This window comes from Dipodomys ordii, unplaced genomic scaffold (assembly GCF_000151885.1).
Source record: "Dipodomys ordii isolate 6190 unplaced genomic scaffold, Dord_2.0 Scaffold29, whole genome shotgun sequence".
Lineage (NCBI taxonomy): Eukaryota > Metazoa > Chordata > Mammalia > Rodentia > Heteromyidae > Dipodomys > Dipodomys ordii.
This window is the reverse complement of record NW_012267245.1, coordinates 5083592-5109374: the sequence shown is the minus strand read 5'-3', so window position 1 is coordinate 5109374 and position 25783 is coordinate 5083592. Positions and strand designations below refer to the sequence as shown.

At 49.4% G+C, this 25783-nt stretch overlaps 1 protein-coding gene across 1 annotated transcript in view; it reads left to right on the top strand.

Moving 5' to 3' along the window:
• The window catches only part of Spock1 (sparc/osteonectin, cwcv and kazal-like domains proteoglycan (testican) 1), a gene marked incomplete at its 5' end in the record, with an annotated part of 347529 nt that overhangs the window by 228237 nt on the left and 93509 nt on the right, over positions 1-25783 (top strand). Inside the window, one exon of the mRNA XM_013016002.1 lies at positions 16972-17086. Coding sequence (XP_012871456.1) covers positions 16972-17086 — 115 coding nt within the window. The remainder of the gene's footprint in view (positions 1-16971; positions 17087-25783) is intronic.

The following is a 25783-nucleotide window of genomic DNA, read 5'->3' as shown; positions in this document are numbered from 1 at the left end:
GTAGCACTGAATACTTGATGAAAAAGATAGTTGTTTTTTTTTTTTTTTAAGTCTTAACATCTTAGATGCAGGAAAACCCTGGAGATGCTTTTAATACAAAAACAGTGTGGAAACAGTAACATTTTTATTGGTGCCAGGATATTATAAACAAGGCATTTATTACAAACTTGTTGATCATATTTTGTCAACAAAAGTAGGATGCTTGGCTGAATGCTTTGAGGGAAGTAAAATATATTTATAAGACCTCAGCTTGCAGCTTCTGATGGCCAACACCAGAACCAGCGAAATCATAAATCAAAAGATAAAATCATAACGGGATGATAGCAATAGTGATTTTATAGCGTAAATAATAATTGCCACCGGAGCCCAAATAAATGCACGTATGAGCTTACCTTGGCAGCAAAGGTGGTCAGCCTGCCCTGGAGATAGTTGAACAGTTTACAAGGGACAGTGTACACTTGAGCATAGGTCGATTATAAGGCTCAGCTGCTGCAACTCGGAACTGATATGACAACAGATGTCCGACGCCACACGTCTAATCTGAGGTATTTATCCCAGGGGTGCGGTGAGTCCAGCTTGAGAGAGGGCCCTGCCCCCTTGTCACCTCCCCCAGCAGTTGGTACCCTTGGCATTGCTCGACGCCGTCCAACCCATTCTCTGGGAACATTGCAAAGAAGAGACGCAGAGGAAGGCACCGAGTGGTGGCATGTTCTGGATGTGATTTTTGTCCCGCAAGAGTTCATGCGTTCCAGACTTGTCCTCAGTTCGAGGTGGCGTGGAACTCTTAAGAGTTGGCGCCTGGGGGCAGTCTGTGCGTCGTTGGCGGTGTGTCCTCCAGAGGGACTGCGGGCCCTCTGTGCCTGTGGAGCGGCGTGGTCACTTCCTCCCAGGCGAGGTTGCTGCTTCTCTGTCTCTGCGGAGAGTTAGCCATCCCACCTGAAAAGCAGGTGCATCATCCCAGGCTGACCTTGTGGAAGCGCCGAGATTTGCTCGGGGTGGGGGGGTCTTCTCACACCCCGGGCTCCCCTCTGTTGCTGGCCTTTCTCCCCTCACAGTGCCCCTAGGCCTGCTTCCTGTCTGTGGCGCATTCAAGGCTGGCATCTGTGAAGGTGTGCTTCACAAAGCTCATTTCCCACCTTCCGGTGACCCGCATGGTGTTTCCCTCCATTCTATGCACTGTGGCGTTGGGGAAGGCCTGCTTTTATCCCACTCATTCAGTGAAGGCTCGCCACAGAAACCTGCCCACGTGTGGCCAGCCTCCAGCTGCCAGGAGGGGATCCAGGCTCACGCACTGTGGCTGCCAACCGACCACAGGCACCTTTGCCCTTCCACGGAGACGGTGACGTCCTGTCATTGTCCAGTTGAGTTCTTTGTCTGTCATCAGCAAGCCCTGACTCAAGTCATGGGGCTGGGGAGTGGGATTCCCAAGCTCACAGAGGCTGAGAGAGGCTGCGAAACGCTGGCTTAGAAGTGGGAATTCGTTTCCATGCAGCTGCTCTGAGGGGAGACTGAAGGGTGGGCCAGGTATCACTGGACGATTCTCTGCAAGGGAAGCGGGGTGCTGGGAGGAGGAGGAGGAGGTTGGAGGGCTCCAAGTGAGATTGTGTGAGCCAAAACCTCTCCAAAGATGTCTGGTGAATCCCAAGGAATTTAACCCGAAGGTATTCCTGCTCATTTGTATCATTTGAGGTTAGTCAATTGCCTACGTTACTGAAAATTTGGTCCTCTAATTCTATGCCAATTCACAAATAACTGAGATCAGGATTATGAAGAAAGGGAAATAAAGGTTTATTATTTGGGGCAGGCAAGTTGAGGATGTAGCTGAGCTGCAGCCTCACAAAGAAGCACAGTCCCATTGTGTGTATTGGGGGTGGGGGAGCAGTGGTTTTTATAGAAAAGTCCAGAAGCGTGGGCCTCCTGATGTGTGTGCTGAGACAGAGGTCCGGGGTGACGGTGGCCTCTGCCCCACCTCTTCACGTGCTGGCATCAGATCCCGGGAGTTATATTCCTTGCTGTCCCAAATGGTCTTGGGAGAAGAGTGGGGGTGGGAGGGGGACCTTGCCGGGAGTGGTACAGACATGCTTGAATGCCTTTACTCGAGAGCTGGGGGCGGGGGGCGAGGGAGATAGAAGAGTGGGAAAGAACAGAGCAGAACCACACGGCCTTTTAAAACCTTACGTAACTGAAAAGGTATCCTGGCTAGTTACCACGCTAAGACCCCAGCCGCGAGCATGGTTAGGTGCCTGTGTCTCTGCCAGCCAGGGGCTGAGACTGGGACCAGACTATAACAGAAAGGTCTACAGTGAGGAAGGTGTCCTCGTGTGCCACCCTGGATACCTGGAATCTTCTGGAAGAGGTTCCCTGCTTGCCGGGATCTGACAGCACTATGCTGCCAGGCACCATTAAAACTACACGTTAAACTCCTGTAAGGAGGAGACACACTCTCCCGGGCAGAGGGTTATTAAATTAATTACTCAAAGTTTAGCGAAATTCAAAGGAGGATAACAAGACAGCCTGTTAAGGCTAAAACAGAAGCGATGATGCTGTTTGCCAAATGGTGAATTACCAAGGCTGGGGGGCTGTTGTTAACCACAGAAGCACGGTCTTCTGGAGCATTCCATCCTGCCATCCCACGAGGCTGTGTTCTGCTAAGGAAAGCCTGCAGCTTGTGGTCTACAAACGCCAGCATCTTTGGGACTGAGCAGACCATGTATGTTCCCGTTAAAGGAGGAGGAGGGAAGGGACTGAGGAGAAGATGCATGAAGAGGAAACTGCCATGAAGCTGGTGGTGAGGGGGGGAGGGGGCATGCATTCTTCCATTTCAGAGCTTTCCACCCATCATGGGGGTGGGGGGAGGGGGAGGGGGAAGAGGAAGGGGGAAGGGGGAGGGGGAACAGGGCAGCAAGCATCTCTCATCTCGGCAGACAGGAAGGAACTTGAGCAAGGCCTAGCCCTCAAGGTCACATTCCACTGGCCTCCTTCCTCCAGACAGGCCTCACCTCCAGCCCCTCCCAGTGCTCCCCGCAGCCGCAGCCTGGGGAAGCTGTCCATGGATTAAACCATTCATTAGGACTTGAGCTTCAGGATCTAATCTTCTTGGGCAGTATCCTCCCAGACACACCCAGAGGAGGGCTTTACTAATCTTCCAGACGGTTCTCAGTCCAGTCAAGTTGCCCGGAGGGCAAGCCCGGGGTGGCCAGTCCTTCCCGTTAAAAATCCCTGAGCCACGTGAGCAGGACTTGTGTGTGTACTCCTACACGCTGCTCTGCCAGAACTGACTTGAAAAGCAGCGCCTGGGGGTTGGTCTGAGCACCTCTGAGGGGTGAGTCTGCCACAGCCCGGAGACTCAGATCCCACTTGGGATGCAGTTCTCACTCTGACCCTTTGAGCTCTGGGCACTGGGTGAATCTGATCTCATCTCTACAGAAGTTTGTCTTGGCTGTGAAGTGAGGATGAGGTTAGTTGGTCCCAGGGGCTAGTTTTAGGAAGCCATCAGGTACCCATAACTCTCGTGGGCCTGTAGGTGACAGAAACTCAGGGAACACCCCTCTTTGAGCATCGGGCATGATGCCTGGCATCTAATAAGTGCTGCTCGGTGTGGTTAACCAGTAAGTAAACTCAGTCCTCCTGCTGTATAAACGCAGTTCTCTTGATTTCCCTTTGAAAGCTGGATGAGGAGGAGGCCGCGTCCATGAAGGTATGTCCCCATAGCAACTGTACCCCAGGAGCTGATCGCCCAGGAGGGGTTGGGCCGGTGACCCGGGACTATTTGTGACCCTGGAAGCCTCTAGTAGTGGACCCCGCGGCACACAGGAGACCCTGTCCAGCCTGACATTGCCCTTCTGGGTCAATCTTCGGCGGGCATTCTGCCACCACTGACTCCTGGTGGCAGCGGCATCTCTGATCCACCCACATCTCAGGATTTGTAACTCTAGGAATTTCACTTTGCCTGACAATGTCACATCAACCATTGATGTTGCTGCCTTCCTTAGTGAACTTAATCTGGAAAGTGATCAACCTGCTGTGTAGAAATTAGTCAAAAATCGGCGGTGTGCTTCCTTCATTGGAGCTCAGGATTCTGATTTTGGACTTGGCCTGCAGTGAGAGAAACCCGTGAGGCTGGATCCGGGGGACCCCGCATCTGCCACTGCGGAGAGACTTGAATAGACATCCGGAGCCTCTCGCCCCTGTTGATTGGACAGGGCCCACAGAAAGCCCAGACGGAGCTTTTGTTTGTCTCAGAAAGGAACACACCAGGGAGATTTGTTGCCCATTTAAAAAACGACTGGGCATGAAATAGATACTGTTTGGATTAAACAGCAACACAAACCCTCATTAGCTCTTTCAGGATCACAAAAGGCCTGATGGCTGGTTTAGTCCCAGGCAGCAGGATCCCATGCCAGAAATGTCTTGTCCAACATTCGCAGAGGGAAGGTGTGTGGGGAGAAGGGAATCTCCACCGTGTCACCGGTTCCCTTCTCCTTTCGGCTCGTATTTTATGTTTGCGCGTGGGTTGCCAGGTATCAGCTCTGAGCTTGCCCTTCACTAGGCAGACCGCATAAAAGCCCCAGTTTCCCCTTCTGCTGTTGGCTGCCTGGGAAATGAGGAAAGTGAAGGAGCTGAGGAGGTTACTGATGTATCGAGTAGCTCCTGGGCTCCCCAGAGGAGCTTGCGGTGGAGAGCTGCTCATAGGTCACCCGGAGGGCCAAGCTCAGAAGCAAGGTGATTTCAGGGGTGTGCGTTGGCTCTGGGATAACCTGGAGCAGTTAAGGGCCCCCATTTGGACTGTTGTAACCATAGGGATATTCAAGTGGGAAGGAGGTGAACGGACACTTATGGAGGGCTTCTTAAGATCACTGTGAAGCACTCGCTGCCATGTTTCCTCTAGTCTCCCTAACGACCTTGTGAGGCAAAGATCGACCTCCTTCCATACTTGCCCAGGTCACACAGCATTTGACAAGTTGAGATCAGCTGTGGAATTGGCTGTGTCAATTCCAAGGCCTTTCCTGTAATTCCTTTCACAGTCCAGCAACTTGCTTGTACGAGCAAAGAGTGTCCAGGAAGCTTAGGTCTGAGATGTGTTCTTCCGTCAACCTTCGCTGGACTCAGAGTCCTGGGCCTGCTGTATCTCGGTGGTGATCACCAGCTGCATGCACGTGTGGAAGAAGAGTGCATTGTTGCTGGTGCACCTTGGTGTGGGACCTTGGTGTGCTAGTGAGACGTACGGAGACACAGGGTGGTAAGGTGTATTCCTGAGAACCAGTCCTCCGGAAGATCCACCTTTACCATTAACTTATATCTCCTCCTCCTCTTACACCTCTCTATTTTGCCTTTTCTTTCCTTCCTCCTTCCTTCTTCTACCATTTCTCTACCACAGTGTATGTTCCTTAAGCCCAAGAACTTTAGCCACGTCCGAATGCTCAGTGTTTGGAACTGGCCTTGGCATGTAAAAGGAGTTTCACAGACACATTGAGTTGGTGAGTCAATGACTTCTCTACTTTCATGATGAACTTGCTGATCCGGAGACGCCAGGGCTTCTGGCAGCACTAACACTGGTGGCCTGGACATTTACATCCAGAGATCCCCCCTGTGGAGAGAGTTTAATTCAGCCTTTACTGAGTGCTTCTTTTAGAGAGACAGGTCAGGAGACCCAGAGCTTGGGAACAGGGAGCAAGTGTGGCCCCTGGTTGTCCAGGGCAGGTTTTTGGGGTGAGGAGAAGCCCACAGACCTGAGTGTGGGGGCTGAGCTGAGCCCCACAGCCCTGCAGACAGTTGTGGATAAGAGAGGGGGCTTGGGAATAAGGAGGACACTGTCTCTGGGGGCTCCTGCAGGATTGAGTCAGACTCAGGGACACATTCTGGGTGGCTGCTTAGTTGCATGATCTTTGGGTAGGTCTAGTTGCCTTTTCCATCCGTCATGGAGGAATAATCCTGGCCAACTGCTGTAGCTGTAAGAACAGAATGGTACCACATGTCTGTGTGTGTGTGTCAGGTGTCCAGTGTAACCACAGGCCTGGTAGATACTGGATGAGAGGAGAACACGGGCCGGGAGTAAGAACTGAGTTCCAGAAGGCCAGACTACAGAAGATAGTTGTGAAGCTTTTTAAAAATAAAATTAGGAATCTGTAATCTTGACCAATATAAGAATATCTATGGCCCACCTTCGTCTCTGTCTGTCCTGCTCTCTGTGTGCTTAGAAAGAAAAGATCTTTTTTGGGGGGATCATTGCATGACCGAATTAGAAAACCCCCTAAGTACTTGGCCTGTCATTTACTAGTTGAGACCCGATCTATGCTTTATATTAGACTGTAGTCCGTGTCTTAGAGGTTGTGTTGTTCGTGGCAGAAAGAGAACCTGGGAAGACAGCGGCATCTGGACAAGCTTGGGACAATGAATTGCTCAGTTTATTCTGATACACGTAATGCTGTCTTTTAGCAGTGACCAAATAGCACCGGCACAATAGCAAAACAGAGAAAGGAGAACGCACAGGACTTACCTGTCACAGTACTTACCAAAGCCGACGGTTTGAGATGGTTTCTAAATAGACTACAGAGTGTCCCGAGAAATCCCAGCTCCACTCCGCACTAACTTTGTCATGATTACTTCAGTGTTCTCAGTGAAGGAATGAAATTTAATGACCTTGGGATCCACCTCAAAGAAGCAGAAATGAATCTGCCCTAATTGGGGAAAGAAAGGACTTAGAAATGAATAGTCTCTGATTACCCATTTATAACTCCACAGCCAAGTGTTTCCCACAAAAACAATTAAGAGTGAGAAGGGACAAAGGCACTAACAGCTTTAATTATGATATTAAATTTGATGCCTGGGGAGTCACAAATGCTCTGTAACTCATTTATTATATACCTTTCCCAAGGCTTGGAGTGAGAACATTTTCAGAAAAGCTTTGGGTACACAGGGCCGGCACTCTAAACAACCCTGGAACTTTTTAACCTGTGAGACTCTGAGATCTCTGGGAAAAGATAGAGTGGAAGTTTGTTCTAGAGACACGGAATACATTTTTTGCATTAATCAGCTTTAATGGGATCTGCTTTCTGGTCCTGCCAGAATGAACAATTTGCTTCTGAAGGTTCTTTGTATGTACTTTTACCAGTATTGATTTTCCATCTTAGATTTCAGTACCCTGGAGAGCTCTCGGCTTCCTTCTAGGACCCTTTCAGCTTAGTAAACACTTTCCAAAACTTTGCAAACTTTTCTCCCCCAAAGTCCCTAAAGGCAAATGAGAGTAAACAAGTAGTCTGAGGCCCTGGAGGAGTTTTCCACACCAGCAGCAGGTATGCTCTTGAAGTCTCTTCTATACCAGCTTAGACGGTTTCTGTTCTGTCCCCTGGTAGATCTGTGTGATTGCTGTAATGTAAGCAAGTTTAAATTGCCTGCAATGTAGTAAAATAGAGGTCATCTGGAGATTCACAGTACGTTTGCATTCTCCTTGGCCCACCGTAGGGTCTCTAAGAGGCAAGATCAGATTAGGCCACAGGAAACGGGAGGGTGCGAGTGGGCAGCGGTGGGCTGTGTCAGCGGCATCTGGCAGATTTGTCTTCAGCTGCTTTGTCTGGAAGGTGGCCAGTGAGTTAGCACGCGGTCCCTTCCTCCCCTCCCCCCCACCCCCCGCCCCAGCTGGGCTCTGTGCTGAAGTTCCCCACCATCGGAGGCCACACTGTGGCGGAGACAGCCTCATTGACGACTCTACCCTGTCACTCTGAGCCGGCTGACTCTGCACTGTACTGTGTGTTGTTTTTTCTTTATACCTGCTTGTCTGATTGTACAGGACAGACCAGAAGGCATCAGGTAGGCAGCTTCTGCTTGAAGACCTGAGCGCACCTCTCTTGTATGTCATACCTGCTCTGTTGACTCCTGTCAGCCTGGTTGTCCCCAACACATCACACCTACTAACCACCCCGAACTCCGACTCTAGCCTGCCTGCATCGAACGTGTGTACCAGGCCCCTTTTCCCTTAACCCAGCTCTTTCCTTCCTTGCTTTTTACCAGTAGTTGCTTAAAAGTGAGCTCGTAGGATACTGTAGCACTCAAAACTCCATGACTCACCAAGAGAGATTTTTCCAAAGCCCACAAACCTCTCAGAAACAAAACGTTACCAAAATGGCGTGCGGCGGTGTATGGTCTCATACAAAGCCCTGCTGTGCTGTCTGAGAGCATGGAATTTAGGGAGAATATTTGCCAGCCTTTCTAATCTTTGGGAGCATGCTTGGCAAGACCCTGACTGTACTAGCCATGCTCAGACAGCTTGATTTACAGGATGAAGTCAGCCGGGAGGGCGGGCCTGGTTAACCAGCAGAAGTTTTCTGGACAAAATGGCCCCTGAACTCAGTGTTCCAAACAGACATTTCAGCGTTCCTACTTGCAGAGATGATAAGAGAGTATACAGTTCTGAGACTGGAAAGGATGTGACAGAATCATGGCCTGGGTCTCGTGCCTCTGGAATACACTGAGTCCTTTGCCCTTGGTGGACGCTCATTTCTGCACTGCAGACTAAGGACCTGCTTATTCTACACAGATCCTCCCAGGAGCCCAGGGAAGCAGATCTGTTTATCTGTAGCTGGATCAGAGAGCTGAGGAACCGTCAAGATCTTACAGATTTGGGATTTTTTTCTGGATTTTCTGAATCTCATCTTTACATGGTCAACAACCATGGCTGCTGGATAATGACAGATCATCATAGAAAGAATTACTTCCGAAAGCCTTTGTTCTGGGGAAAGTTCTATGTCTTATAGGCATTTTTAATTGCATTGAAACGAAGCACGGGCACAAAAGATAGACTTTATGAGCCACAATGATCTTTAAAGTATACTTTTTTTTCCCTGGAAATATTTGATTTTTTTGTGTGCTTTTTATGTCCTCTAATTCTCCTAGGTTATAGAATTGGTTCCTTTGTATTTTGAGTAATTCTCCCTTCTTTGTTCATAAATGTCTTATGAATAATTTATGTTGGTTACAGTGAAATAGAACCCAAGTACTTTAACTATTAAAACATTTTAATAAATTCTGGCCTTTCTAATGGGGGAGAAGGTGGAGAGTTCTCTGCGGATGGTCGCTTCCGCTTCTCCTTTGTGTGAGACCTTTCTCGGGGTCCTGTGTTTTTGGCTGTCTTGCATGTCTCCCCATCTGCCATGTGGGTTGGAAACCCCTTCAGAAGGATCCATAATAGAGATCGGGCCAAAAGGTTTGCCTTGACACGCAGTTCCTTAAGTCGGAGTTACACGCACTGGACAGGGGCAGTGGTTTTGCCTTTGTGTTCATTATAAAAGTAACACAAGCTCGTTGGGCCGATAATCTAGCCTTGGTTTCGGTGGTGCCATCTTTCCTTCACAGTAGGAAGTTCTTTTTGGAATCTTGCAGCTAGCATGGTTCTTAGTGGCCTGGCTGGACAAAGGGGGGGCTGGTGTTGTAGTTACCACCTTGATTCCAACCACAGACTGTTGTCACTCATGGCCTAGTGGTTCTGAGCTTCAGCTTTGGAGAGAAACACCAACATTCAATTCTGGGCCTGCTGACTGATAAGGTAAACTCCCCAATACCTCTGTGTCGATCAATGACCAGTGAGGAAGTTAAGAATAACCACATCTCTGTATCTGCTTCGTTACTGTTGAATTTGAATCTGCACTGGTACCTAACTCTATAGATTGGTGGATGTCACTATCATTGTTCTTCCAATTATATATACACTTATATATATATGTATATATCTTCCAGTTATATTTATTCCAACTATTTTATATAGCAAAATGTTTCCCCTTTCCCTTGCCCCTTTCCCTTCTTTCCCCTCTCCTCCCCTCTTTTCCTGCTCTCTTCCCTTCCTGTTTTCTTCTTCCCTTCCTTCCTGTCCCCTTCCTTCCCATTTCTCTTAGTTTCCTTTCCCTCCCTACTTTCTACTTTTGACTTTCTCTACTTTCCCATGAGGGCCATTTCTTCTCTTTCCTTTCTTTCTTTCTTTCTTTCTTTCTTTCTTTCTTTCTTTCTTTCTTTTCTTTCCTTCTCTCTCTCTCTTTCTCTCTCTCTCTCTCTGTTTCTCTCCCCCCCTCCTTCTCTCTCCCTCTCCCCCCCCCACCTCTCTGGTCCTGGTCCTGGGGTTTGAACTCAGGGTATAGGCACTGCCCCTGAACTCTTTTGTCCAGGGCTAGCACTTTTCCACTTGAGCCACAGCTCCACTTCTGGCCTTTTGTAGTTAATTGGAGAGAGGAGTCTCTCAGTCTCTCATTCCCTGCCCAGGCTGGCTTCTTTACCATTTCATAGCAGCGTGGGATCATGGGAGTCTGGGACAGTAGTTCGAGGAAGGGAGAATGGCTGACCAGGCTAATAAAATTTCGTGGCTGCTGATTTTATGGAGCACATTCCCACAGCTGCTCTAGCAGACCCCTCTTCGCGCTTTCTTTCCAAATGCACACGGCATGGAAATGGCCGTTTGGGGCTTATCAGTGGTTGCTTGTAATGTCTTGTTTTGCACTGGGGCAGGGTCCGCTCTCCTCCTGGCAGCTGCTGCCATTAGTTCCAGTCAGTCCTGGGTCATCCCCTACTCCTTCATCTATGGGGAAATCCCAGAATCTCACAGACCGGCCGGCATGCGTGCCCTGACCTGGGGCTGTAATCCCAACTCTGTGGCTGCAGATAAATTCTCTAGGAAGCAGAAAGAGGCTAGAACTTTGGTGGAAGTTGTTCCTAAGTCATTTAGTGACAGACAGACAGAGGGTGTTGGCCCGGAGTCTCTGGAAGGCTGGGTTTGCGTATGCACCCTCCTCAGGGTGTGGAGGAGCCATCCGGAGAAGCTGTGTGAGTGGGAGAGCTGAGGCTGGTGTGGGACCGAGGTTCTTGTCAAGGAAAGAGAAGGGAGGGGTGGCTTCTTTGGAAATGGGCAGGTGCGGAGTCCTGGCGTCCAGGTTAAGACTGTGGAACCAAGGAGTGACGCCATGTTTCTAGTTGTTTCTATCTTCTTCAGCTTGCTTATCCATCTTTCAGAAACATCTACCTGTATTATTAAAGTAGTCACGTACTGTTTGATAAGTGAAACCCCTGTAATGAACTGAATCATTGACCTTTAGGTGCATGTATACCTTCCCTCCAACTTTCTGTGTTAAAAGTCCAGTGGCCATATTTGAAGATGAGGTTTTCTTAGGCAAGTAATTAAGGTGGAACAGGTTATAAGGGTGGACCCCTGACCCAATAGGATTGATATCGTTGTAGGAAGATTCTCTATCTGTGCACACCTGGCCACGTGTGAACCACACTGGCACACTAATCTCAAGCTGCCAACCTCCAGAGCCCTCAGGATACTACTTTCTGTCATTATAATCACTGAGTCTTGGGTATTTTGTTACAGCAGCCCCAGAAGACTAATACGGATGGCCAGATTGTTTATAACTTTCCCTGGGAAAGTTCATTCCCATGGGAATGAACATTGTGCCTAGTACGTTGGCTTGCGGGGTCATAGGATTTTCCCTTTCTTTTCTCTTCTTATGAAACTTTCTTTTCTATATACCAAGAAGTTGAGCGAATAATAATTTAAAAATAGTTGTCATATAAGTCCCTATCAAATAGGCTGTTACCAAGCGCTGCACACATGCATGTGTGCGCGTGCACATGTGCACACACACACACACGTATTATAACAGGGAACCCATTTTTAGCTTTGCTGTGGAATGAAAGGAGGCCTCAGGCCCTGAATCGAAGGAAATGGAAGAGCAGCTCTGGTCAGGTGCATCTCTCCATGCTCTTCTCTTTGTCCTCGTCTGTGTCCTGCCATTCCCCAGTCCCCCAGCACACAGGTCCAGCCTCCCGTGTCACAGGACTGACAGGCCCCTTAGTTTGGCCTCAGGAGAACTTGGTCGGCCCTTTGAATGTGAAACCCAAAAGGAGGGAGTCTTTGCAAACCACCATTCTTCTCTGCTGACAGCCAGATCCACCGGGCAGGCCCTTCTATTTTGCATTATGTAGCGTGTTGTCATCAGCTGGTGAACAGGCCGCTCCGGAGAGGAGATCGGAGGCAGGATTCAGCCCCACGAGTTGCCATGGGGACAGACAAGCAGAAAGAAATAGCTAGCATCCCAGCCGGATGAGCTTTTCCAGGTCTGGAGTCGTTGCTCCGGCAGTCTTACATGCGGTCTCTCCCCAGGCATCCCTGGGCACGTCTGTTCTTTGGATGAATCCTAGGTGCGTGGGACGGGGGTACTGAGTCATGGCAGAGGTTGGGAGGAGTCAGCAGACCCTCGTGAAAGTGTAGACATTTTCCAAATGGAGCGACCCTCTGTCTGAGGAAGCTTCGAGGTGCCACCGGGCTGGACTGTGAATTCACACCGAGTCTCTTCCTGCTGGTCTCGGAAGCTGCCTTGTATCCGCCAGCCCTGTGTGGCTTCCTACCCCTGGGGAGAGGGAAGAGCAAAGGAGACTCTAAGAGCTGACCGCAGACCTTCTATCCTCCCTTGGAGGATGACGCTATGTAACCTGTCCTTCTCAGAGTGTGACTGTCCACATAACGTTCGTGGCACCCTCTTCCTGCCTTCTCTCTTATTTAACTTGGAAATAGGAATGTGTGCCAGAAGCTGCCGGGTTCTGCCATGTTTGGAGTCACTGTGGAACTTGGAGACTTGTTTCCTCGTGGGCCTCGCTGTGGTTTCAAGGCTCCCCCGTGACCATGACCCCCTAGGACCTCTCCAGCCAGCTACCAGTCTGGTCAAACGCATCCCCTGTCCACCCCCCAAACCATGCTATCAGGTCTCTCTTGGCCCTGGCTGACCCTGGATTATTGTGCTTTGCCCTGTTTAAACCTCCTTTCCCATTCATGTCAGTCTTTCTAGAAGTCTCTGCTGACTTTCTAGAAGGCTGGGCTGGGTCCTCTCCAGTTGTGACCCTTGCAGAGCAGAGAGGACATCTGGTTGACCCCAGAAGTGCTGGCCTCTGGGCTACAAAGATTCCACCCATAGAAGGATGCTCTGTATACACTCACTGGATACACACAGGCGTGTGTGAGTGCCGGGTGACCCAGGGACCCTCTGGACCAACCCACAGAGTAGAACCGCCCTCTGCCCAGCACCGCTGACGTGACGGTGAGCTGCTTCATTGTTGTGCGGCTCCGTGACCCTGTGTGCAGTTAGCCTGTAGGATTTGCTCAAGGACGACGGGAAGGCTTACCTCCGGATTTCCAAATCAATGTAGCTAATTAAAAAATAACTCATTGAACGGAAAAACAAGTTCAGAAACAATTAAGATAATTAAAATATCGCCACCTTAATTGCAACCAAGCAGTGAGCTTTAAAAAATAAAATTAATTAAAAAAAAAACCTATGCCGAGACATTAATTAACTGGCTTTTTGAATTCAATGCAGCTCAACCAATGTCTCTTTAAATTAGTTCTTGCTTAGCTGTTTTTGTTACTTTAGAAAAGTAAAAAGTTTCTGTCAAAAATACTTTGAAAAGCATAAATGGGATGTGTACCCACTGCCTGGATGGGTTTCTGCAGGAAAAAGGAAGTTAACTTCTGACAGCCCCTCTGCAGTGGTGGGCGCGTTCCCCTGCCCTGCCGACGTGGCCTGACCGAGGTCGTGGGACAGGGCTCTGTGGTCCCCTCGGGACTGCTGTACCTTGTGCTCGAGTACGGGCAGAGGGAAATTAGAATGTGGAGCACCCACCATCTCCAAGAAATCAGTGCCGTGACCAGGAGGCCTCAAACCAGCTGGCAACCATCACTGATTCTCAGCTCTCGTTCCCTGCCTCCCTACCTGCGCACCCCCTCCCCACCCCTCAAGGACTTCTCAGTGCCAAACGGTCCTGGTCTCTTATGATTGCTTTTGAAAAGAGGAGCTACATAGCCCTGCCCAGTGCCCGTGCCAGGCCTGTCCAGGGCTTCACTGTGAGCCCGTGGCAGTGGGGGGGGGAGCATCTCTCTGAGCTGTATGTTTCACAGAAAGTGACACACTCCTCATCCCCTTACAATCCCTGGATTGCTATTTTTCAAAAACAAAACGTGTTCTGATGATTAAACAAGCAGTGACAGCTTGATTTGTTACTGTTTTGTTGTTCTGTGAAGTTCATTTACTCTCAGTAATTCTCCTGCATGTTTGAAGTATTCAGACCCTCATAATTAATTTTTTTTAGCAGACCTGATCTCTGTATGCAGATCGTTAAATATGTGTATGGCGTTAAGCCGGCAATGCTGAAGAATGAGTATTTTCCTTTGGAGATTTTCTAGTTGTTTGTTGGTTAAGAACCATTAGTTTCCCAGATCAGAAGGGATATCTACAGTAGGAAGCCACATCGCCAGATGGCTGGAGCACTCCTGGCCAGCCGTGGGTCAGGTGACTCAGCCAGGGGGAGGGGAGAGGCACATGGTGTGGTTCACGGCTGAGCACCCAGTACTGCTGCTTCTGACCAGTCCCAGAAGGGTGTGTTTCCCCTGCCTTGCAGCCCTGAGCAGCGAGGGGAGACGGGGCCAGCTGAGCGCTGTGTGTGCCTCCATCCATCCTCTAGATCAGCCGAGCTCATCCTTGCATCCCATGCTGACGGTGTATTTATAATGAGCATTCGGGTTCTCAGAGCAGACTTGTAGCTCCATCGGCACCGGGCAGCCTCAGCTTCTCTTGAAGAGGTGTGTTTGCAAAATGGGTGCATTTGCAGCAGGCTCTCCCTGGCTGCTTGTAAGGATTACATGAGCTAATCCAATTAGAGGGCTTAGTCCACTGCCTGTGTGTCAGAAGCCCTTGGTGAGTGCTGACTGTTGTTCCCGCAATGACAACGCTCATTATTCACTCAGAGAACAACATGAACACCTGTAACCCATAACACGTACCAGGTGCTTAACATCTACCAGCTCTATTGCAACAAACATCAACTCATTTAGTGCACTTAGTGTTCATAGGTATTCTTTTTCCTTCCTTTGCAGAGGAGGGAGTGGGGGAATGTGAGACATTAATAAGCAGCAGAGCCAGAGGCCCGAGCTGTACATCTGTGCTCTTTTCTGCCATGCAACTGATTTACCATCACTCAGGCCAACCGACGGGCCCAGTGGACCTCGGGGTGTTGGCTACAGGAGCAAAAAGATGCCAAAATAAGCCTTAAGACTTACCACACAGTAGGGCAGGTTTTGACACACCCACCCATCATCCAGAGTCAGCCTGGTGATCTCCATTTCTGAGACACCACCAGAGCGGCACCCAAGCACCTGTCAGAGAAGTGTGTCAGCAGAGCCACCAGCGGTGGTTCCTCAGGCTTCCTTAGATTCCCAGCATGGCAGGTGGCACTACAGAAGGGGAGACGAGGATCCGCATAGCTGGTGTTTAGCGGTCATCAGACTGTCCGTCCACCCCAGTCCATTCTGGAAGGGACTTGGAAAGCAAGTGAAGGCCACCAGCTGAGTCAGCCCCAGCCTCCCAGCTTCTCAGCCTTCTCACCCCCTGGCTGAGAACCTAGCTCTACCTACAAATGTCTGGAAGGCCTGGTCTCGGAGGACGCCAGTGCTAAGACATGTCCTCTCTGCTTCCTGCTTCCCAGAGGTGGCCCTCAGCTTAAAGAGCAAGAATGATCAGCCATCCTCGGGGTGCATTCTCTCTCTCTCTCTCTCTCTCATTGGCTCTCTCTCTACTAGAGTCTAGACATTAGAGCATGTGTCTTGGGCAGTAGCTCTGCCACTTGTCCTCTTGTCTCCGCTGACCTAAGAAAGTGCCCTGGTTCCTGTTCGCAGTTGGTACCTCGAGGAGCCGTGCTGAGCTGCCCAGGCAACAGAAATGCTAATGGGTACTTTATGTCCAGAGTCCCGGAGCCATCCCCAGCATTCCCCAAAGAGTGTCAGATTCTGTGGCCGGGTGCCTGCCGCCGAGGCTGAAGGGTGGTGTTGTGAGATGCCGGTGCCTCTTAGAGCAAGGCGGCTGTCCCTGCTTAGGATGCCAACGGTGTGGCCCAGTGTTTGGGTGGACAGGGAATGGGGCACATCGCCTCCGCTGGCAGTGGGGAGCGGCTATGAAAGATTTGCTGCCTAATAAGCTCTGGCTTGGAGCTGGGAGGTGCCACAACTGCTTTTGTTTTTCAGAGAACCCCGCTGGGGGCTCTCCCCGGCCTGGCCCAGCGTGCCGAGTGCTGACGAGCAGCCAGGGTCCCACCTGCAGCCCTGCTGAGCCCCCGTGTGGGAGCCGCTGTTGGTGGGGACCCTCTCGGGGGTTCGTGTTTGGACCCACTTTTCTCACCTCATTATCCCCACCCACAACACACAGTTAATTTCTTACAGTTACCCAAACGTGCCGCCTTGTAGTCTCGCATGGCCTCCTCTCCCTGCCCTCCTTGGCTTGTCAGACCCTACACTTCCTTAGGATCCAATTCACACATTAATGCTTCCCTAATCCTTGCCCTAGAAATGGATCTCTCCTTCTCTCCAGCTCCATTATCGTTTTTATATGCCCATCAGGGCTCTTATCTAATTCTGGCTTGCTCAATAAATATTTATATAGATTCCCCCCCCCCACACACATACACATTACATTGTAACTGTGTGTGAGTCTAAACTGCCCTGGACTTCCTCTAGCTCTCCAGAATCTTGAGCTGTTTACGCACAAGACGGTGTTTATTGAACTCATCCGACCAACCTGCATCTTTGAGGACTTTTTTTATGTGATAAGATAAAACATAGTTGAAGACATAAAATGAAACTCCAGATAAATAACCAGAGAGCTCTCAGTGCCTCTTTGGATCACATCAGATTCTAAAAGGCATTTTTAAAAAGTAGATCGTGCTTCCAGTGAAATAAAAGGTTCTGAAATGCCCAACATACAATGGTGTCAGTGTTCTGATGTTGAGGGGGACAATGGGAGACATACACAGAACTCCCCCCGGCCGGGCCTCTCGTTCCCATCCTCATCCCTCTCAACTGGTTTCTTTTCCATTCATTTATGTGAGTGGCACATTAAATGAAATTTGCCTGGTGCCCCTAACCCCCCCTTTTCTCCCCTTTTGTTTCAGCGCTGGACCCGTCCAAGGACCCCTGCCTGAAGGTGAAGTGCAGCCCTCACAAAGTGTGTGTGACCCAGGACTACCAGACGGCGCTCTGTGTCAGCCGCAAGCACCTGCTGCCCAGGTGAGGCCAGAAGGGAGCTCCCCGGAAGCTGGGGGGCCGGGGGTGTGGCAGATGGCAGATTCCGGTCTCTGACTTGGGAGACTGGGAAAGGAGAGACACCGCCATCGTGTCTGGCATTCGGAGCCTGTATTCTTGCAAGAATCTCCATTCCTGATCATGTGTTTTGCAAAGAAGGTCAATCATCTCTCCCCTGAATCGGTCTCGTTTTTTTCCGAGTCCACACCTGGGCTCTGATGAGTGGAAAACCCCATCCTGCCATGTGGGGGCCGAGTGGGCCCAACATAACATGCAGGAGCTTACAGCTCAGAAAGCAGAGACTGGAGCTTTAGCCTCTCGGTTGTGTGTGTTACAGCCTGAGCTAATCCTGCCTCCCAAGCCCCGCAGCCCAGCCGGGGTCGCTCCCCCTGCAGCCCTCAGGATCTTGGGGTCTGCCTGGCTGCTTCCTCAGGACATCACACCCCATGCCCCATTTCCTCAGCTCTGGAGGAGCTCTCTCCCGCCCTTCTTGGGGTCCTCAAGCTGCCCCCAAGGGGAGCCACAGCAGGTGGACTTACGGTGACTGCACTGCTGACGAACGGGCCTATCGGTTTGTTGGGAAAAGAGTCCCAGGGGCGGCTTTGGCTGAAGCAGCATGCTGGTGGGGCTGGTGTGGTGGCTGCCTGGGGAAACCCTCCAGTGGTCTCTGCTGTGATCATGGGTCCAGCCTTCTGTCCCTCTCAGAGGCTGAATTACTCAGCCCTCAAACGTGCAGACGTCTTCAGAGGGTCTTGGCCATCTTCCCAGATGAAACATCTGTCCTTGTGCATTCTACTTCAGGGGTCCCCTCTGATCAGGGAGACCATGTTGACAACTCTATTGATGCGTCCGTCAGGGAAGTAATGTTTCCTTCTGCAAAGCATCTGCAGGCAGTCCCGCCATCCAAAAGTGGCCTGTGCCGCAGCTCGAAGGGCAAATCCTGCCCCATAGCCCGGCGGCAGGACGCACAGCTGGAGAGGCGGGAGGGCCAGCGTTAGCTGAGGATGATGCTCCAGACAGAGGCTGTGTTCGCCAGCCAATCAAGGGGGGAGGCAGCGGGTATGTCAGCCAGAGAACTGCCCCAGCTGCCCTTCCCCACGGAGATAGGGTGAGTGGAGAGGGACAGCTATCTGCAGGGTTTAAAAATTAGTGGCAAGGCAGGCACCAGTAGCTTACGCCTGTAATCCTAGCTACTGAGAACACTGAGGTCTGAGGACTGTGATTTGAAGCCAGCCTGGGGTAGAGAAGTCTGTAACATTCATCTCCAGTTTACCAGCCAAAAACTGGAAGTGGAGCTGTGACTCAAGTAGTAGAACCTCAGCAATGAGTGAAATAGCCAAGGAAGACAGGCAGGCCCTGAGTTCGAGCCTCAGTACTGACATAAAAATAATTGGCTGGGGGCTGGGGGCTCATGCTTGTAATCCTAGCTACTTGGGAAGCTAAGAGTAGCAGGGTTACGTTTGGAGGATTCTTAGTTTCCGTGGTAGTTCCCTCCCCAGACGAGCAAGTACAAGCCCTGGGTTCAATACTACCCCCTCAAAAAAGAAATCTGATCTCGTTTTGCTATGATGATAGTTGTTGCTTATTGTAGAATATTTTACTATATTCAAATTAAAAAGCAGGAAGAAACAGGAAATAGGCAAGGGTCACTTTGTCTAAAAACAGTACTTAAAACATTTTAGTTCTTAAGAGTTTTTCTGTGTGTGTGTGTTTTTTTTTTTTTGGTGTGCGAAAACTTTACTAACAAGTAGTATTCCTGGTGTATATAAAAGCTTGTTTTAATATTTATAGATGACTGTTTCTATATACTTCACACTGTATAAAAACATGTATAAAACATGCCACACAACTTGAGATAGGTCATGATCCTAAATATAAAAGCTAAACACTTTTCTGAAACAAAATTTTTAGAGGAAAGTATAAGAGCAGTAACTTGGATTTGACACAATCCAAGAAGGACAAATACAGTAAAAAGAACAAGAAATTGGCTTTCTTTAAAATTGAAGTTACTGTTGTTCTAATGGCAATTTTGCAAAACTAGAAAAAGGCCAGTCACATTAGAAGATAATATATTTTAAAACATGTACAACACAGATCAGCGTCTAAAATAAAATTATAATAAGTGTATTGAAAGGTGAGTTTGCTTTACTTGAATAGAATACTGGGTAAATGGGCACCCAGTCTATGTAGTCTGTACAGTACAATGGATCACTGCGCAACAATACAAATAAGTTATTGATACATCCAGCAACATGAATGAATCTGATCATCACTGATGGGAAAAACAGCCCCTCCCCTGAAGAATGCAAACCTATGATTTCCATTTCCATTTGTGTGTTGTTTTGCTCTTGGGAATTGGATTTTGGGTCTCAAGTTTGGTAGGAAAAAGCTCTGCCACCACGCCATCGTCCTTCTTTTTTGTTTGTTTTACAGATAGGGTTTCAAGTTAGCCTGAACTCTGGGCCTGGGCGCTGTCCCTCAGCTCTTCAGCTCAAGGCTAGCACTCTACCACTTGAGCCACAGCGCCACTTCCGGCTTTTTTCTTTTTGCTTATGTGGTGCTGAGGAATCGAACCCAGGGCTTCATGCATGCAAGGCAAGCGCTCTACCACTGAGCCACCTTCTCAGACCCAGCTTTTTTTTTCTTTAACTTTACTTTTTTTTTTTTTTTTTGGTCATGGGGCTTGAACTCTGGGCCTGGGCGCTGTCCCTCAGCTCTTCAGCTCAAGGCGAGTGCTCTACTGCTTGAGCCACAGTGCCCCTTCCATTTTTCTAGTGGTTTATTGGCGAGAAGAGTCTCACAAACTTTTCTTCCCGGGCTGGCTTTGAACCGTGATCCTCAGATCTCAGCCTCCTAAGTAGCTAGGATTATAGGCGTGAGCCACCAGTGCCTGGCTTTTCTTTTTTTATTATTTCTTTTTTAATTGTTTGTTGTTGTTGTTGTTGTTGTTGTTTTTGTCAGTCGTGGGGCTTGAACTCTGGGCTTGGGTGCTGTCCCTGTGCTCTTCAGCTCAAGGCAAGCACTCTACTGCTTGAGCCACAGCACCACTTCCAGTTTTCTAGTGCTTTTATTGGAGATAAAAGTCTCATAGACTTTCCTGCCCAGGCTGGCTTTGAACCATGATCCTCTGATCTCATCCTCCTGAGTATCTAGGATTACAGTCAAGAGCTACAGGTGCCTGGCCTTAATTAAGTTTTTTATTGTGAAAATACTGTACAAAGGGGTTACAGTTACGTGAGCAAGGTAATGAGTACATTTCTTATCCAGCATTGTTGCCTCTGCCTTTGTTTTTCCCTTACCATTCCTTCCCTCCCACCTCCTCAGCTACACCTCCCCACCCCCAACCCCCTACCCCCACCTAAATTGAAAAGTTCATTTTTCAACATAGCATCTTGTACATCTCATTGTTGTAATGAGTCCACCTGTATCCCTATTTAAACAATTTGTTTTTTCTCTTCCCCTCCCCATCAAATACAGTGAAAACAGGGGTTATACCGTGGGGGAGGAACATACAAAGCAAAAAAAAAAATCACATGGTACCTTATAAATAGGTTAGAAACAATAGCAAGGAAGAAAAAAAGCCACTTGTGTCCCTACCTTGGGGTTCATTTCGCTAACATCATCTTACCTGACCTTTTCTGCTTGTCCCTGACATATACCAGTTATTGCAAATAAGGGAAACCATGGGGCCTGTGTTTCTTTGGGCCTGGCTTACTTCACTTGATATATTTTTTTCCAAGTCTTTCCATTTCCTAAAAAATGGGGTGATTTCAGCCAATGCAGACGGCCCTCGGTGGATGAATGGATCAGGAAAACGTGGTCTGTACGCAGTGAATTCTGTGCCTCTGTCAGGTTCGCTTTTGCCTGAGACTATCTCAGACCACAGTCCTGTGTCTACCTCCCAGGGAGCTGGGATTATAGGCATGCACTACCATGCACACCTGACACCGAAGATTTAAAGACAAAGATGCATCTGTGGTGACAGAAAGCTGATCACTCGTGGCCTGGGGAAGAGGAGAGTACTAGGGGTCATTAGATGCTTATGTAGTCTGTAAGGGTTGACTTCAAAACAGAAGATCCTTAGAGAAACAGTGGAGTCAGATTGGCCATTGCTGCCTCAGATCCACTGGTAAAAGAGTCTGTTTGTAAAAGGCCTTTTATTACAGTGGTGTGTGTTAACATCCTGACTTAGGTTTTTAAAATACTCTGTAAGGCATTCTTAAGGGAAAAAAGTATCTCTGAGAGGACAAGGGATAAAAAAAGGTCCTCAGGTCCCAGAGAGGCCTCTGCTCCCGCCAGGCAGGATGGTGGGTCCTGAGTCACTGTGCGGTGTGTGGGGGAGGTGGGGGCGGGACGGGGCAGGGCCTTCCTCGCAGGACGCTGAACGTTGATTTTACCTCCCTGTGGCCATCGATGTTCATTTGCAGAATGGACAATGGAACCATTTGTTTCAGGCCTTGCAGACAAACCGAGTTCCCCAGTTGTGCGAGTGTATTGTGAGTGTGAAGAAGGGGCGTCCGGGGCCGATCTCAGCGTCTAGGTGTGCCCCGTAGAGCCCTGGGGACCCGTGGGAGTGCATCTGTTTTTAAGTAAAGCGTGAGACAGCGGGACTTCCCCGAGGGCTGGGCTTCTGCAGTGGAATGGCTCTTCATCTCCGCAACCACCCGGAATAACAACTAATTCTCCACGCGGGCCAAAGAATTCCGATCCAGTCGAGGCTTCTGGTACAGTAGACCAATCTGAGAGCTTTCTCTCTTTTATGCGAACTTGAAAAAAAGAGAAAGGAATCAAAGTGTTTGAGGTCAGAGAGAAGTACATCACAGGACGCGCCGCCGAGGCCGGGCTCTCGGAGGACGTTGAAAGGATGGCGGTTATTTCATCTCAGTTTTGTTTTACAACAAAGCACTGCCTGCTGCTACAGGAGCTTTGAACCATTTGATTATACACACACAGATGCGCTGGGGTTCGGCAGCCACGTGGCCGCGTGGAGGGGGAGGGTCCCTCCCTCGTGCCCGGCCGGCTGGCGCTTCGTTGTGAATTACCCACGTTAGAGCCGTGCCCACTTCCATCGCTCTGCCGTTGGATTTCTGCGGCTCACGCTGTCTCTCCCAGGGGGTGCACGTGATGGCTTGGGTTCTGGGCATAGTTCCCAGGACCTCCACTGACACCAGACCTTCTGGTCTGGGTAGGGTGCTAATGAGAGCTTGGTACTCTGTATTAATGATTAATTAATGATTAATTATTAGTTACACTCTGGGCCAGTCATGCTTGTTCTCTTCTGAGTCAGTTGCTTCAGTAAATAGGGAAAACTTTACCATACTCGAATATTTTGTTGATTCATCTCTCTGGTTATGTCCTTTAAGCCCATCCCCATATATATGCACATATATATATATATATACACACACATATACATACATATATATATATATATATATATATATATATATATATATATATATATGCCCTAGAAGAAGAGGGGGAGCTGGTTCAGGATCAGCACTAGGAACACGTTTCCATCCCCAGTTGACAGGTGGGACTGCTTACCTTCCACCAATGACTTACCTGCGCAGTAAGGGCAGATTTGGAACCAGAGATTCCAGACCTGTGCTGTGCTGTTCTGCGGGGCAAAGAGTTTGCTGTTTTCCCTACTGGAGCCCACCGGCCTACATGCTCCTGGGCTTTGAGGTGCCACTGAGCGTAGCCCTGGGACTGTGCTGCCAGGCCCTTCCTCCTGCCAATCCATTGCTTTGAGCCCTAGTTCTGAACATGTTTCCTCCTCTCTGTGCTCAAAGCAGTAATTCTGGTCTCGTTTTCCCCTTGGTGGTTTTCCCCAAAGCATGCAACGAAACCACAGGCCACCTAAACTTAGAGATATTTAATTACGTTAAACCTGCAAGACATTTTTTTTTTAGCATTTACGATGGACGTGCTGCATGCCGCTGCTTCACCGAGCTGTAACTCGGGCCACTCACATTCTTTCATTTCCTCCTGGAAACGGAAGGTATTGGTTAGATGATCACCATGACAAGAGCAGTAGAGAGTGAAAAGCAGTCCTTGGTAGAGATGTCAGTGACTGCAGGAACATTTCTTCTCTGGGAGCCCAGCACAGAGGGGAAGGCAGATGCTACATTGTGAGGAAAACACACTGGTCATGGTTTACATATGTATACAGACATATGTGTTTGTGTGTGTATGTGTGTGTCTGTATATGTATGTATATGTAAAATATAAGGCTCTCAGTAAAATGTATGTATGATATCCATAGTTTGTCCTGCTTTATTTTCCTTTTCCTGAGGACCCGACCTTTCCGTGTGGGCTGTTGCTGGGCACATCAGTCTCTTGGCCGGCTGTCTGGCACCGTGTTTCTGGGCATGGCCCTTCCAAGGGTCAGAGCCTCTCCCAGCATCAGTGCCTTCCCAAGGCAGCGCCTTCTATTTCCCATGGACTCCACGTCCATGGGGGATGGAGAGTGTTTGAAGGTTGAATTCCTAGCTTATGCACACCCAGGCAGGTGTGGTGCTGGGAATGGGGTTGGTGGGCAACAGCCTCGTCTCTGGTACAAAACACTCAATATACGTCCTTGTCCTGTAGTGCCACCTAGGAGACTGAGGGGCCAGGGGCCGTGTTTTGGGGTGCTCTTGCATATTAGGAGAATATAGACGTGTATTTCCTGCTTTAGATGTAAGTGTGTTAGAAAGAGCGGCTTGGAGCTGGTCGCCGGTGGTTTACACCTGTCATCCTAGCTACTCAGGAGGCTGAGATCTGAGGATCGTGGTTCAAAGCCAGTCCAGGCAGCAAAGTCCATGAGACTCTTATCTCCAATAAACCACTAGAAAACTGGAAGTGGCGCTGTGGCTTAGATGGTAGAGCGCTTGCCTTGAGCTGAAGAGCTGAGGGACAGCGCCCAGGCCAAGAGTTCAAGCCCCATGACCAACCAAAAAAGAAAGAGGGGCTTGGGTGCATGTGCAGTTGTGAACAGTTCATCACTAGGTGTCACAATGGGGTCTGGCTGGGGACACACAGGTGGGAATATTGGTGCGTCTGTCCTTCCACGTTGAGACCCAGGAAACTCAAGTCCCTGTTTATCTCAGGGAACATCACAGGTGGCCTGTAACCAGGGCTGAGATCTGGGGACACCTCCCCTTCCAGGAGCATCTCAGCCCACGGGGACCTTCACACGGCCTTTCACTAGTACCTGTTTCTTGATTTCCATTGGTGTCCTTCCCCCTCGTTTGTGCTGACAATCTGTTGCCCTTGTGCTGCTTTACAAACTCCTCAGGACCCCAACTCGCACTTTATACCAGATTAACTCAGCCAGCAGCCCTTGAACATCAGCCATCACAGCGGGACTCCACTCACCCGGGGCACTGACCCACCGTGCAGATTCTGGGGCCGCTTGATCCTGATGGACGTTTGAGTCTGTCTTCAGAAGGACTTAGGACAAGGTATCCCTGTGTCTTTGGAGAGCGTTCCCTTAATCCCTGCCATGTGATCCGTAGGTTGAGCTCCAAAGGCTTTCGTGCGGGATAGCGTCTGCACGATGGTCCGAGCTGCACTCCCCCAGGGCATTGTGACCCACGGACACAGTTATCCCAGCATGCTCTGGGGCATCTTGTCTCTACATGGGAAGGGGCTGGGCATCCCACTGATGAGCCCGGACTGGCCAGTGATACAGAACTGCGAAGACAGCACATCTCAGCGAGGGACCGCTCCTGATTGGAGATGAAGGCCACAAAGCCAAGGAAGCTGGGCTTCCTTCTTGGCCACTGCTCCAGAAAGTTCCCCACCCGTCAGGGCCTCCGAGGCAAGAAGGAGCTTCACAAGGCTCTCTTCCTCCCTTTCCAGAAATGACTGTGAAGATCACTTTTCAGAGGGGCGCTAACTGCACTACCTGTACTGGGCTCTCAGTGAATGAGTTATCCATTCCGCTTGAATCTGAGTCTCGCTTGTCCAGAATCTCTGAAAAAAAAAAAGTATGTGTGTGTGTGTGTGTGTGTGTGTAAGGACACCATCAAGGTGACGGATTGCAGATGACAGTATTCTGCCAAAATTCCTGAAGCGCCACGTGTCAGCGAGCACCCAGCCTGACTTTACATCTGTCCTACAAACGATCACGTCCTGATGCAGCCTCTCCATTCTGCTGACGTGGTCCTTCCCGAGTCAGGCCCCTGCCTCCCTCTCGGAAGGGCTGCTTTGATGCCAGGAGTGACAAAACAAACAGAGGTGCATTTTTATGGCGTGCAATCATCCCATGATAATTAATTACCCCCAAGAAATGCAAGCAAATATTTTCTAAGATTATACTAGCCAAGCTTATGGGGGAATTGCATAGACTCCCATGGTACACACACACACACATGCACACGCATGCACGCACACGCGTGCACACACACACACACACACACCTGAGCTTACACACACTTAGCAAGAAGCTTTGTTAGCAGAACCCTGGGCTGTGAAGGGCAGGAGGGGAAGGTATTATGAGCACTTAGGGACAGGACACTAAATGAAATTCTCAGCCCTGGGCTTCCTTGATTATTATTTGCTTTTTAACCAATTACTGTGTCCACGGCTAAAGATTTCCTCTAAGGTCTCAGGGCTAGAGACAGACCTCTCTTTATTGGACCCATGACCAAAGAAGAGCAGCTAAATAAGAAATCAAATGGAAATGTCAAAGGT